We start from the raw sequence: 12,426 nt of genomic DNA on the forward strand, positions 1-12,426 counted from the left end.
ACACAGCTGAGGGGGAAGATTATATAACACAAGCAACACCGGCCAACAACTGTGGGATGCGGAAAGATTCCCAAAAGGATTAAATCCATCAGCAGCAAGCCCAAAACGCAAATTACGCGGTTATGAAGCAAACTCGGGGAACTTTGTGTCTATGTGCTTCCAAGCCAAAGAATTCGTTGGATGATGCATCTTCCCATCTTTACTCTTATTAGTCGCGTGCCATATCAACTGCTGAGCTAGCTCTGCTGATTTATACAATCTCCTTAATCTCTGCACAATGGGGAAGTATCTAAGCACCTTCACCGGTATCTTCTTTTTGGGATCGTCTATCATGTCAGCATCGTCCATGTTAGATGTGTCTTCCTTCCACCTAAAATAGTGACATTTAGGACATTCATCTGCGTCTTTCAAATCATTTCTAAACAAACAACAATCATTCTGACATGCATGTATTTTCTCATAAGTGAGCTGGAAAGCTTTCAACAACTTCTTCACTTCATAAGTTGATTTAGGAAGACAATGACCTGGGGGCAACACAGAACTAATTGTCTTGAGAAGATCGTCAAAATCCCTTCGAGATAAACCATTTAATGTCTTCTGCCTATACAACTCAGTAGTCATAGATAGCTTCGTGTGTGTAGTACAACCAGGGTATAAAGGGAAGTCATCCTCTTCAATCTCGTTCAACAACCCTTCGTCGTGGTTTGACAACCCTTCGTCCTGCCTAGGTTCACAAACCCCTTGCCCTGGTTCGACATCGCCTTCAACATTAGCATATGTCCACATCTGGTAGAAAGTACGTTGACGTGTTGCTCTCTCTTCACGAACATTATTAAAATTGCTAACCTTCTCCCTGTGAAGAACCCACTCGGTGTAAGTAGGATCCATACCCCGTTTTAGCAAGTGCATATGTATTGTACCAGGAGGAAGTGGTGCAGAAAGATTCTACAATCCACACAAGGACAACTAAACTTAGAAGAATTTCCAAGTTTCTTATTAGCCAACTCTACGAACTTTTTTACTGCATCCTAGTATGGAACTTCCCCTACATTAAAACTCCAATGGTTAGATCTCACTAAGATCAATTAATCTCATTATGAGACATACACATCAAATGTAAAAAATGCATCTACAAGCCATGACCCTGTAGAGACAGTTATGACTTGGCTTTACCTTGGCCAATGAACTCAATCTTTATTCATCATTTTACAGTTATGAATCTCTATTCCCTTGCCACTGTGAATGAAAACATTCTCATATTAAAACATATATAAAGTGCTAAAGGTTCAAAACTCTATCATTCACAGAACAAATCAAACAACAAGCCAATAACTAGTGCATACATACCATCCGTTAGCTAGACTTATTTTCAGCAAAATTTGTACTTCACCTGCTACCCTATACAATTGGCTCAATCTGCAAAAATCAAACAACCCAAAAAAAATTATTTCAACTATTTGCATAATTGAATGCATCAATTTCGAAGAACCCAAAAAAAATTAATGCAACTATTTGAAATGATTGAAATTAAATGAAACCCTAAAAATTTAATCCAAGCCAATCATCAAAATTTAATGGAACCCTAAAAATTTAATCCAAGCCAATCATCAAAATTTAATGCTACAAAATCATCAAACGAATTAAATGCAATGATCAAAAAATGAATTTAATGCAACCCAATCAACAAACCCTAAATTTAATGCAAATTTAGATGAAACAATTACAAAAAAATTAAAGAAATCAGTTACAGACCCGTAAAATAGATCGAGAAGGTATTAACAGATCTTAAGAAGCTCGATCTGTTGATGATGTTAACAGAGCTTAAGAAACTCTATCTGTTGATGAAGAAAAAACGATATGTTGATGAAAAAGTTAAGAAACTCGATCTGTTTACTCGATCTGTTGATGATGTTGAGTGATGGTGGTTTGATTGATGGTGTTTCGGCAGATGGAGGAGGTGTTTTCTGTGGTTGGAAGAAAGATAAAATAAGATAAGATAAGAAAAATAAAAGAAGGGGTGGAGGAGGTTAAGGAAAAAAAAGAAAAGGATAAAAAGGAAAAAATAAATAAAAACAATGGACGACTAGAGATTGAAATGGAAGCTGTGATGCACTAATTTTTTTTATCATGGCCCTTTCACAACTCTTAGAAATAGTCGTCGTAGGGGTTTTTTTCGTCATGCTAAACTTTTTCACTTCTGATAAAAAAAAATCACTTCTGTTAATTTTTTTCATTTCTGCTAAGTTTTTCACTTCTGCTAAATTTTTTCACTTCTGCTAAATTTTTTCACTTCTGTTAATCTCGGAACAAGTTCACTTCTCGAAGTTGACGAATTCGTGCGTGTTTAGGGTTTATGAGAATATTCTCATGGAATCTTACCCGTAAACTGCTAAAGATCCATCGTTCTCGGGAAGTTCGAGTCTCGTAGTAGTTATCTCATGGCCAGTTTTCGATCTCAGAAAAAGTTCACTTCTCGAATTTGATGAATTCGTGCACGTTCAGGGTTTCTGAGAATATTCTCATGGAATCTTACCCGTAAACTGCTAAAGATCCATCGTTCATGCTAAGTTGCAGTCTCATAGTAGTTATCTCATGGTTAGTTTTCGATCTCGGAACAAGTTCACTTCTCGAAGTTGACGAATTTGTGCGTGTTTAGGGTTTATGAGAATATTCTCATGGAATCTTACTCGTAAACTGCTAAAGATCCATCGTTCTCGGGAAGTTCGAGTCTCGTAGTAGTTATCTCATGGCCAGTTTTCGATCTCGGAACAAGTTGACGAATTCGTGCGTGTTTAGGGTTTATGAGAATATTCTCATGGAATCTTACCCGTAAACTGCTAAAGATCCATCGTTCTCGGGAAGTTAGAGTCTCGTAGTAGTTATCTCACGGCCAGTTTTCGATCTCAGAACAATTTCACTTCTCGAAGTTGACAAATTTGTGCGTGTTTAGGGTTTATGAGAATATTCTCATGGAATCTTACCCGTAAACTGCTAAAGATCCATCGTTCTCGGGAAGTTTGAGTCTCGCAGTAGTTATCTTATGGCCAATTTTCGATCTCGGAACAAGTTCACTTCTCGAAGTTGACGAATTCGTGCGTGTTTAGGGTTTATGAGAATATTCTCATGGAATCTTACCCGTAAACTGCTAAAGATCCATCGTTCTCGGGAAGTTCGAGCCTCGTAGTAGTTATCTCATGGCCAGTTTTCGATCTGGGAACAAGTTCACTTCTCGAAGTTGACGAATTCGTCCGTGTTTAGGGTTTATGAGAATATTCTCATGGAATCTTACCCGTAAACTGCTAAAGATCCATCGCTCTCGGGAAATTCGAGTCTCGTAGTATTTATCTCAAGGCCAGTTTTCGATCTCGAAACAAGTTCACTTATCGAAGTTGACGAATTCGTGCGTGTTTAGGGTTTATGAGAATATTTAATGGAATCTTACCCGTAAACTGTTAAAGATCCATCGTTCTCGGAAAGTTCGAGTCTCGTAATAGTTATCTCATGGCAGTTTTCGATCTCGGAACAATTTCACTTCTCGAAGTTGACGAATTCGTGCGTGTTTAGGGTTTATGAGAATATTCTCATGGAATCTTACCCGTAAACTGCTAAAGATCCATCGTTCTCGGGAAGTTCGAGTCTCGTAGTAGTTATCTCATGGCCATTTTTCGATCTCGGAACAAGTTCACTTCTCGAAGTTGACGAATTCGTGCGTGTTTAGGGTTTATGAGAATATTCTCATGGAATCTTACCCGTAAACTGCTAAAGATCCATCGTTCTCGGGAAGTTCGAGTCTCGTAGTAGTTATCTCATGGCCAGTTTTCGATCTTGGAACAAGTTCACTTCTCTAAGTTGACGAATTCATGCGCGTTCAGAGTTTATGAGAATATTCTCATGGAATCTTACCCGTAAACTGCTAAAGATCCATCGTTCATGCTAAGTTGCAGTCTCATAGTAGTTATCTCATGGCTAGTTTTCGATCTCGGAACAAGTTCACTTCTCGAAGTTGACGAATTCGTGCGTGTTTAGGGTTTATGAGAATATTCTCATGGAATCTTACCCGTAAACTGCTAAAGATCCGTCGTTCTCTGGAAGTTCGAGTCTCGTAGTAGTTATCTCATGGCCAGTGTTCGATCTCGGAACAAGTTCACTTCTCGAAGTTGACGAATTCGTGCGTATTTAGGGTTTATGAGGATATTCTCATGAAATATTACCCGTAAACTGCTAAATATCCATCGTTCATGCTAAGTTTCAGTCTCATAATAGTTATATCATGGCCAGTTTTCGATCTCGGGACAAGTTCACTTCTCGAAGTTGACGAATTCGTGCGTGTTTAGGGTTTATGAGAATATTCTCATGGAATCTTACCCGTAAACTGCTAAAGATCCATCGTTCTCGGGAAGTTCGAATCTCGTAGTAGTTATCTCATGGCCAGTTTTCGATCTTGGAACAAGTTCACTTCTCGAAGTTGACGAATTCATGCGCGTTCAGAGTTTATGAGAATATTCTCATGGAATCTTACCCGTAAACTGCTAAAGATCCATCGTTCATGCTAAGTTGTAGTCTCATAGTAGTTATCTCATGGCTAGTTTTCGATCTCGGGACAAGTTCACTTCTCGAAGTTGACGAATTCGTGCGTGTTTAGGGTTTATGAGAATATTCTCATGGAATCTTACCCGTAAACTGCTAAAGATCCATCGTTCTCGGGAAGTTCGAGTCTCGTAGTAGTTATCTCATGGCCAGTTTTCGATCTCGGAAAAAGTTCACTTCTCGAAGTTGACGAATTCGTGCGTGTTTAGGGTTTATGAGAATATTCTCATGGAATCTTACCCGTAAACTGCTAAAGATCCATCATTCATGCGAAGTTGCATTCTCATCGTAGTTATCTCATGGCCAGTTTTCGATTTCGGAACAAGTTCACTTCTCGAAGTTGACGAATTCGTGCGTGTTTAGGGTTTATGAGAATATTCTCATGGAATCTTACCCGTAAACTGCTAAAGATCCATCGTTCTCGGGAAGTTCGAGTCTCGTAGTAGTTATCTCATGGCCAATTTTCGATCTCGAAACAAGTTCACTTCTCGAAGTTGACGAATTCGTGCGTGTTTAGGGTTTATGAGAATATTTAATGGAATCTTACCCGTAAACTGCTAAAGATCCATCGTTCTCGGGAAGTTCGAGTCTCGTAATAGTTATCTCATGGAAGTTTTCGATCTCGGAACAAGTTCACTTCTCGAAGTTGACGAATTCGTGCGTGTTTAGGGTTTATGAGAATATTTTCATGGAATCTTACCCGTAAACTGCTAAAGATCCATCGTTCTAGGGAAGTTCGAGTCTCGTACTAGTTATCTCATGGCCATTTTTCGATCTCGGAACAAGTTCACTTCTCGAAGTTGACGAATTCGTGCGTGTTTAGGGTTTATGAGAATATTCTCATGGAATCTTACCCGTAAACTGCTAAAGATCCATCGTTCTCGGGAAGTTCGAGTCTCGTAGTAGTTATCTCATGGCCAGTTTTCGATCTCGGAACAAGTTCACTTCTCGAACTTGATGAATTCGTGCGTGTTTAGAGTTTATGAGAATATTCTCATGGAATCTTACCCGTAAACTGCTAAAGATCCATCGTTCATGCGAAGTTGCAGTCTCATAGTAGTTATCTCATGGCCGGTTTTCGATCTCGGAACAAGTTCACTTCTCGAAGTTGACGAATTCGTGCGTGTTTAGGGTTTATGAGAATATTCTCATGGAATCTTACCCGTAAACTGCTAAAGATCCATCGTTCTCGGGAAGTTCGAGTCTCGTAGTAGTTATCTCATGGCCAGTTTTCGATCTCGGAACAAGTTCACTTCTCGAACTTGATGAATTCGTGCGTGTTTAGAGTTTATGAGAATATTCTCATGGAATCTTACCCGTAAACTGCTAAAGATCTATCGTTCATGCGAAGTTGCAGTCTCATAGTAGTTATCTCATGGCCGGTTTTCGATCTCGGAACAAGTTCACTTCTCGAAGTTGACGAATTCATGCGCGTTCAGAGTTTATGAGAATATTCTCATGGAATCTTACCCGTAAACTGCTAAAGATCCATCGTTCATGCTAAGTTGTAGTCTCATAGTAGTTATCTCATGGCTAGTTTTCGATCTCGGGACAAGTTCACTTCTCGAAGTTGACGAATTCGTGCGTGTTTAGGGTTTATGAGAATATTCTCATGGAATCTTACCCGTAAACTGCTAAAGATCCGTCGTTCTCTGGAAGTTCGAGTCTCGTAGTAGTTATCTCATGGCCAGTTTTCGATCTCGGAACAAGTTCACTTCTCGAAGTTGACGAATTCGTGCGTGTTTAGGGTTTATGAGAATATTCTCATGGAATCTTACCCATAAACTGCTAAAGATCCATCGTTCTCGGGAAGTTCGAGTCTCGTAGTAGTTATCTCATGGCCAATTTTCGATCTCGGAACAAGTTCACTTATCGAAGTTGACGAATTCGTGCGTGTTTAGGGTTTATGAGAATATTCTCATGGGATCTTACCCGTAAACTGCTAAAAATCCATCGTTCTCGGGAAGTTTGAGTCTCGTAGTAGTTATCTCATGGCCAGTTTTCGATCTCGGAACAAGTTCACTTTTCGAAGTTGACGAATTCGTGCGTGTTTAGGGTTTAGATTTTATACCTTTCAAATGGTTTCATTATAATTGTTTGTAATCCAACGAACCAAATTTAAGGAAATCAAATCACAAGCCAATCTAACAGTGGGAAGCCTTGTTTGGTTTACCAAATTTTGTGTCTGTATGCTTTGGTCAAACCAATGGGATCGTCCAAATTTTGATCTAACGGTTAAGAAAAAGAGCATGCGGATTGTGTGTTTCCCACCCAAACAACCCGCCTAAATTTGGGCACATTCTTCTAAAATTCGAACCAAATTTGGTTTCCCACCCAAACAGCCCCTAATGAGAATACTTTTGACCATAGACCAAAACAAACCCCAACTCATTTTCTTTCTCTTTCTCTTTCTCGTTCTCTCCGTCTCTGCAACTCAAATAACAAATCTCCGTCTCTCCATCGTTCACCTCAAACTTCACTTCAAATTTCACCTCAAACTCAGAAAACAAACCCCAACTAAGAGTTTATATTTCTCAGCGTCAACTCAGGTATAAATCTCACCTTAGGGTTTTATCTTTCATTTTCTGTTTCATTTTTTTGATTAGTTTTGATTGTTAATGTTTGATTTAGAGTTAGACTTAGGGTTTTTCATTTGATGTAGATTTAGATTAAGGGTTATTTCCTTATTAGGTTTTTTTTTAGCCGAGTTACGGTTTTTTTGGACCGATTCATATGTTTTTTTGATTTCGAGTTTGATTTCGAATTTGATATTCTCTTTGTGTTTGATTTAGAGTTATTTTATGATTAGGGTTTGATTTTTTTAGCCGAGTTAGGGTTTTTTACCGAACCGATTCATATGTAAATCGGCTTAGAGTTTAATTTTTGATGAACATATTCATATGTGTATTGATTTGGAGTTAGAGTTATTTACAGAAATTAAAATTGTTGACATGCAATAGTTTCTGCATCTAGTTTTTTTTTGTTGTTTTTTTTTTTCATTTTCTGTTTGATTTCATGGTGCATAATTGCATTGTCTTAATAATTAGTTTTTGATTTTGATTTATTCATTCATATGATCAGATTTTTCTTGGGTGTTGATTGATTTTTTTTTAACATGATAGATCAAGTGCACTAGAACATTTTAAGAATGACTTGTTTTTAACATGTTACCTATATATAGCCATGTCTGTTAAGCTTTCAGTAACATGTAATACAATTTTTTGCAATATGACTAGCCATCAAGTGAATCTGTAATTGCCGCTGGTGGGAGTACCGAACTCCCGGCTCATTCTCAACTGAGAATTGCGCAGGGCTTCGGTATCCCAACCAACGGTTGTCAGTTGCTTGGTGGTTATTTGAAGTTTGATTTGTAACATGATTTTTTTTTAAGTTTGATTCATATGTGGATTGCTTTAGGGTTCATATTATTAACATGATAGTTTGATTTTTTAAGTTTGATTCACATGTGGAATGCTTTAGGGTTACTATTCTTAAAACATGATAGCTATCAAGTGAATCCGTAATACCTGCTGGGTGGATTACTGAACCCCTGGCTCATACTCAACTGAAAATCGTGCAGGGATTTTGTATTCCAACCAGCAGGTGTCGGTTGCTTGGTGGTTATAGGTTTCTTACTTATTTTAATTTGTAGACTATTGTCAATATTGTTTGTAACATGATAACTATTTTAATTTGTAGACTATTGTCAATGTTTGCAGTTCTGACTTTTTGGTTCTGTTTTTATAGTAGCTGCGTACGTGTGGAAGAAGATGAAGACCAATTTGTCTGCAATGGTAAACAAAAAGGTATAGACTTATATATCTTATAGTTCAATTTATGCATTTAGTGTAAATGATGTTCTTTCTCTCCTTTTGATTAACTTGCTTTACTTTAAGTTACAGGTTATCAAAGAAGAAAAGAGCAACAAGTCGGTCCCAACTCCCAAAAAGGTAGTAAACAAGCAGGCAAAAATCGTCTGTGTGTCTCCTTTCAAGGTAGTAACAAATCTCGTATGATTCAGTTTCTTTTTACTTGTATCAATAATTTTGTTGACCATCATCTCCTTTTGATTCACCTAGTTTAATTTATTTTGCAGATCAATTTGAAAGACCAGAGTAAAAAGTCTCCTGCCAAATAAACTCCTAAGAAGAAGAAGAAGAGTTCAGAGCATCCTGATAGCGGAAAGAGTCCAAGACGATCATCCCCTAGGTTGAAGAACACTCCTGAGGAACCTCATAATGCTGAAAAGACATCTCAGAACAGTTCATAGGAACCACATGATGCTGAAAAGACTACTCCAACACGATCATCGCCTCGGAAAACTAAAAGTGCAGTTGAACCAGTCGCTGAAAAGACAACTCCAACACGATCATCACTTAGGAAAAGGAAAAGCTCATCTGAACCAGAACAATCTCAACCATTACAGTCCACATCAGGAGCATCTCAAGTTGCACCCTCTAGTAAAGTTGTTAAGAAGCAGAAATATGCAAAGCGGAGATTGTACACAGGGCCATGTCCAAATGTGCAAGTCAGGAATGTGAATGATACTTTCTCAGATCTTCAAGACAGCGAAGACGAAGAAGATGAAGATTATGAACAAGAAGAGAAGGGAAATGAAGAGGTGGAAAATGAGAACGTGGAAAAAGAGAATGAGAAAAATGAGGACGAGGAAAATGATAACGATGGCGAGGACCATGGCGTGGGAAATGAAAATGAAACAGAAGCTCAGGTATGATTGTATGTCCAAGATTTTTATTTGTATCTTTATGTTAGTTTTTCCATCCTTAACTCTTTTGCTTAACAACTGCAAAAACACTTGGGTTTTGCAGGCAAAATCGAAAAGAAAGTACGTTCCACGTGGCCTAACAAGGATGAGTGCACTAGGGCTAAAAAATGGTAAGAATGGAAAGGAAGTTGTTAGATTTAACAATAAGGATCATCCCATTGGTGATCCTTCAGTGCAGCTTGCAAGTGTGTTGGGAGTTCTGGTTAGGAGAAACATCGCACTAAAACACAGGGATTGGAGACTTGTCCCTAAAGAATCCAAAGATAACATATGGGCGGTTGTCCAGGTAATTTCTTAACTCTTCAAATTTCAAACTCTTTTACTTATATAATGTATCAAGAAGATTTACACATTCTTTCTATAACTCGTTTAACTCTTTTTCTTGTATTTGCAGCAAAGGTTTGTTGTCGATGAGTTTTACAAAGATTACTATGTTGGGAAGATGGGATGTTATCTTAAAGAGGCTAGGTCAAGGAAAGCCGGGAAGATACTCGCCTTAGATGATCTAGAGAAAGAAGAAAGAGAGAAGAAGCTGGCAGCACTGAAACCAGATAATAGCACTGTCAATGAGTCGGAAGAGTTCGTGAAACATGTTTGCTCGGAGGAATTCAGAGTAAGTGTTTATATCACAATAAATTATTTTTTTTGGCGTTAAACCCTTGCACGTTCACTGTTCTTGGTGATGTCTTGTTATTTAACGACGTTCCGTATTTATCAGACAAAAAGATTCTGGATGCAACAAATCAGGAAGAAATACACCACTCCACACACTGTCAGTAGACTAGGTTGGGCAAGACTCGAGGCTAAGATGGTATGTTATGTATTTTTATTCCTATGTTCATTATATGTTCACTGTATTCAAATTGTTCATATGTTAACTAGCTGGATTATTGTATTGTTTACAGCAAAAGGAACGGAAAACACAAGAAGAGATTGATAGAGTCGAAGTTTGAACAACGGGTCACAAAAAGAAGGAAGGAAAGGAACCTAATCCGGGTGTTGTGGAGGCTTTGGTGAGAACTCAGCTCTTCTTTATGTTATTTATTTGTTTCTTTCTCTGGTTTATGTATCTTTCAATGATGCAAAAATGTGACTAGTCGGGTTAAATATACACAATTACAGGAAAAGATTCAAAGAGCAGCAGAAGAGCATGGTGCTGATGTTGGATCATCCGTGACAGATGATCTTCTTTCCAAAGCTCTTGGTGACGACAAACCAGGGAGACTGAGAGGAATTGGGTATGGAGCGACAAAGACAAAAATGGCTGTCAAGACCCATTATAAGAAGATCATCAAAGAGTGTCGGGACAATATGAAGGAAGTGAACGAGAGACTTGCATTGTTAGAGGTGAGAACGTACTCATTCATGCATTCAGTTTTTTTTTTTTTGTTGTTGACGAATGAAACTTGCCTCTAATACTGCCGGTTTGGTGTTGGTATAGGAAAATACGTCAAGCTGTGTCTTCCATGGTGCCTCACATTTGCACAACGTCATTCCAAAGATCAGTGTGTTTATATATGTTTGTACAGCTACACATCGCCAGTTCAAATTTATTTCTTTGCATTATGCCAATTTCTTATGTTGCTGTTGTATTTATCCTGCAGTCTGGAAATGCTAGCAATGTTGTTGGTAGCACTAGCATGAATGTTCCCCACCATGAAAATGACAGTCCAATCAGCAGACCAATGGCAGGGGGAGTGCTAGAGAAGGGTAAAGCTTGCAGGTTGCTCAGTTGGTACAATGAGAATGAGGTTGTTGCTGACGCGATTATTGCTGAAACAGATCCAAAGATGAAGTGCCATGGAGAACCAATTTTTTGCAGCTTACAAGGTAACTGTCACTACATTTATTGTTGATGATGCCATTCTCTACAAGCAAAGCGGCGAGTTGAAGACTGTATTCAACGTTGTAGGAACTTATACCACATGGGCCAAGGATCTCATATTGCCTGCAATCTGACTTGTTATTATGTTTGACGAGTGTTTGGGGAGTGTTCATAAAACAATGTTGTTCTTTTTTTGTTGCTCTTATCAGCTTAAAACAATGTTGTTCTTTTTTTGGTGCACTTATCAGTTTAAAACAATGATGTTCTTTTGTGGTGGCTGTGAGAATGTGTTATCAGCAGGTTCAAGTGTTTGAATGTTGTTACATTTTAATTGAACGGAGCCAATTTATATATTTTCCGGTGAATCAGAATCAAATATATATATATATATATATATTTTTTATAAAATGTAAATGAATCACAACTCCTAAAAGAGGCTGTGAAACAAGCCTCACACTACATACACAAGCATAGTGATACAATTTTCTGCTACACAGAGTATTGGTTGTGAAATAATTGAATTATAACCAAACTATGTGTTGTCAAAATAAAATTATACTACACAAACAAGAATTCCGATACATATTTCTGCTACACATACTATTGGTTGTGAAAATAAGCTTGTACTACACAAACAAGAATAGTGATACATATTCTTGCTACATAGAGCATTGGTCGTGAAACAAGCTAACTATAACCAAATCTAGGGGTTGTGAAAATAAAGCTACACTACATAAACAATTGTTGTATCACAAACTTCTGCTACATATTAATAGTGTTGTGAAAATGAAATTATACTACACAAACAATAGTTGTGATATCTTTTTCTGCTACACATAATATTTGTTGTGAAAATAAGGTTGTACTACACAAACAAGAATAGTGATACATATTCTTTCTACATAGTGCATTGGTCGTGAAACAAGCTAACTATAACCAACCTATGGGTTGTGAAAATAAAGCTACACTACATAAACAATTGTTGAATCATATACTTCTGCTACATATTAGTAGTGTTGTGAAAATGAAATTATACTACACAAACAATAGTTGTGATATCTTTTTCTACTACACAAACCTATGATTGTGAAAAAAGAGTTGAGTAAGAGTTGAGTATGTTACACAACTAAAGTAGGAGTGGAGGAAGGGTGTATACACAACAGTTGGTGGAGTGGTATACAATGGAACGACAACCGTGTTTACAACTGTTATTGACGAGTTGTAAAGA

General features: G+C 37.8%; 1 protein-coding gene across 1 annotated transcript; it reads left to right on the forward strand.

Moving 5' to 3' along the window:
- The first annotated feature begins 9,458 nt into the window (after window positions 1–9,458).
- On the forward strand, window positions 9,459–10,333 carry LOC113359003. The gene is made up of 4 exons (XM_026602703.1): window positions 9,459–9,659; window positions 9,768–9,986; window positions 10,092–10,184; window positions 10,279–10,333. Exons 1-4 carry the CDS (start codon window positions 9,459–9,461, stop codon window positions 10,324–10,326), a joined length of 561 nt encoding a protein of 186 aa, XP_026458488.1. The 3' UTR covers window positions 10,327–10,333.
- The last annotated feature ends 2,093 nt before the right edge of the window (window positions 10,334–12,426 follow it).

This window comes from Papaver somniferum, chromosome 3, assembly GCF_003573695.1.
Source record: "Papaver somniferum cultivar HN1 chromosome 3, ASM357369v1, whole genome shotgun sequence".
Taxonomy (NCBI): Eukaryota; Viridiplantae; Streptophyta; class Magnoliopsida; order Ranunculales; family Papaveraceae; genus Papaver; species Papaver somniferum.

Coding starts and splice junctions, on each gene's coding strand:
- LOC113359003 (XM_026602703.1), top strand. CDS start 9,459: ATGAGTGCACTAGGGCTAAAAAATGGTAAGAATGGAAAGGAAGTTGTT. Junction 9,660..9,767: donor ACATATGGGCGGTTGTCCAG/GTAATTTCTTAA, acceptor TTGTATTTGCAG/CAAAGGTTTGTTGTCGATGA. Junction 10,185..10,278: donor CAAGACTCGAGGCTAAGATG/GTATGTTATGTA, acceptor TATTGTTTACAG/CAAAAGGAACGGAAAACACA.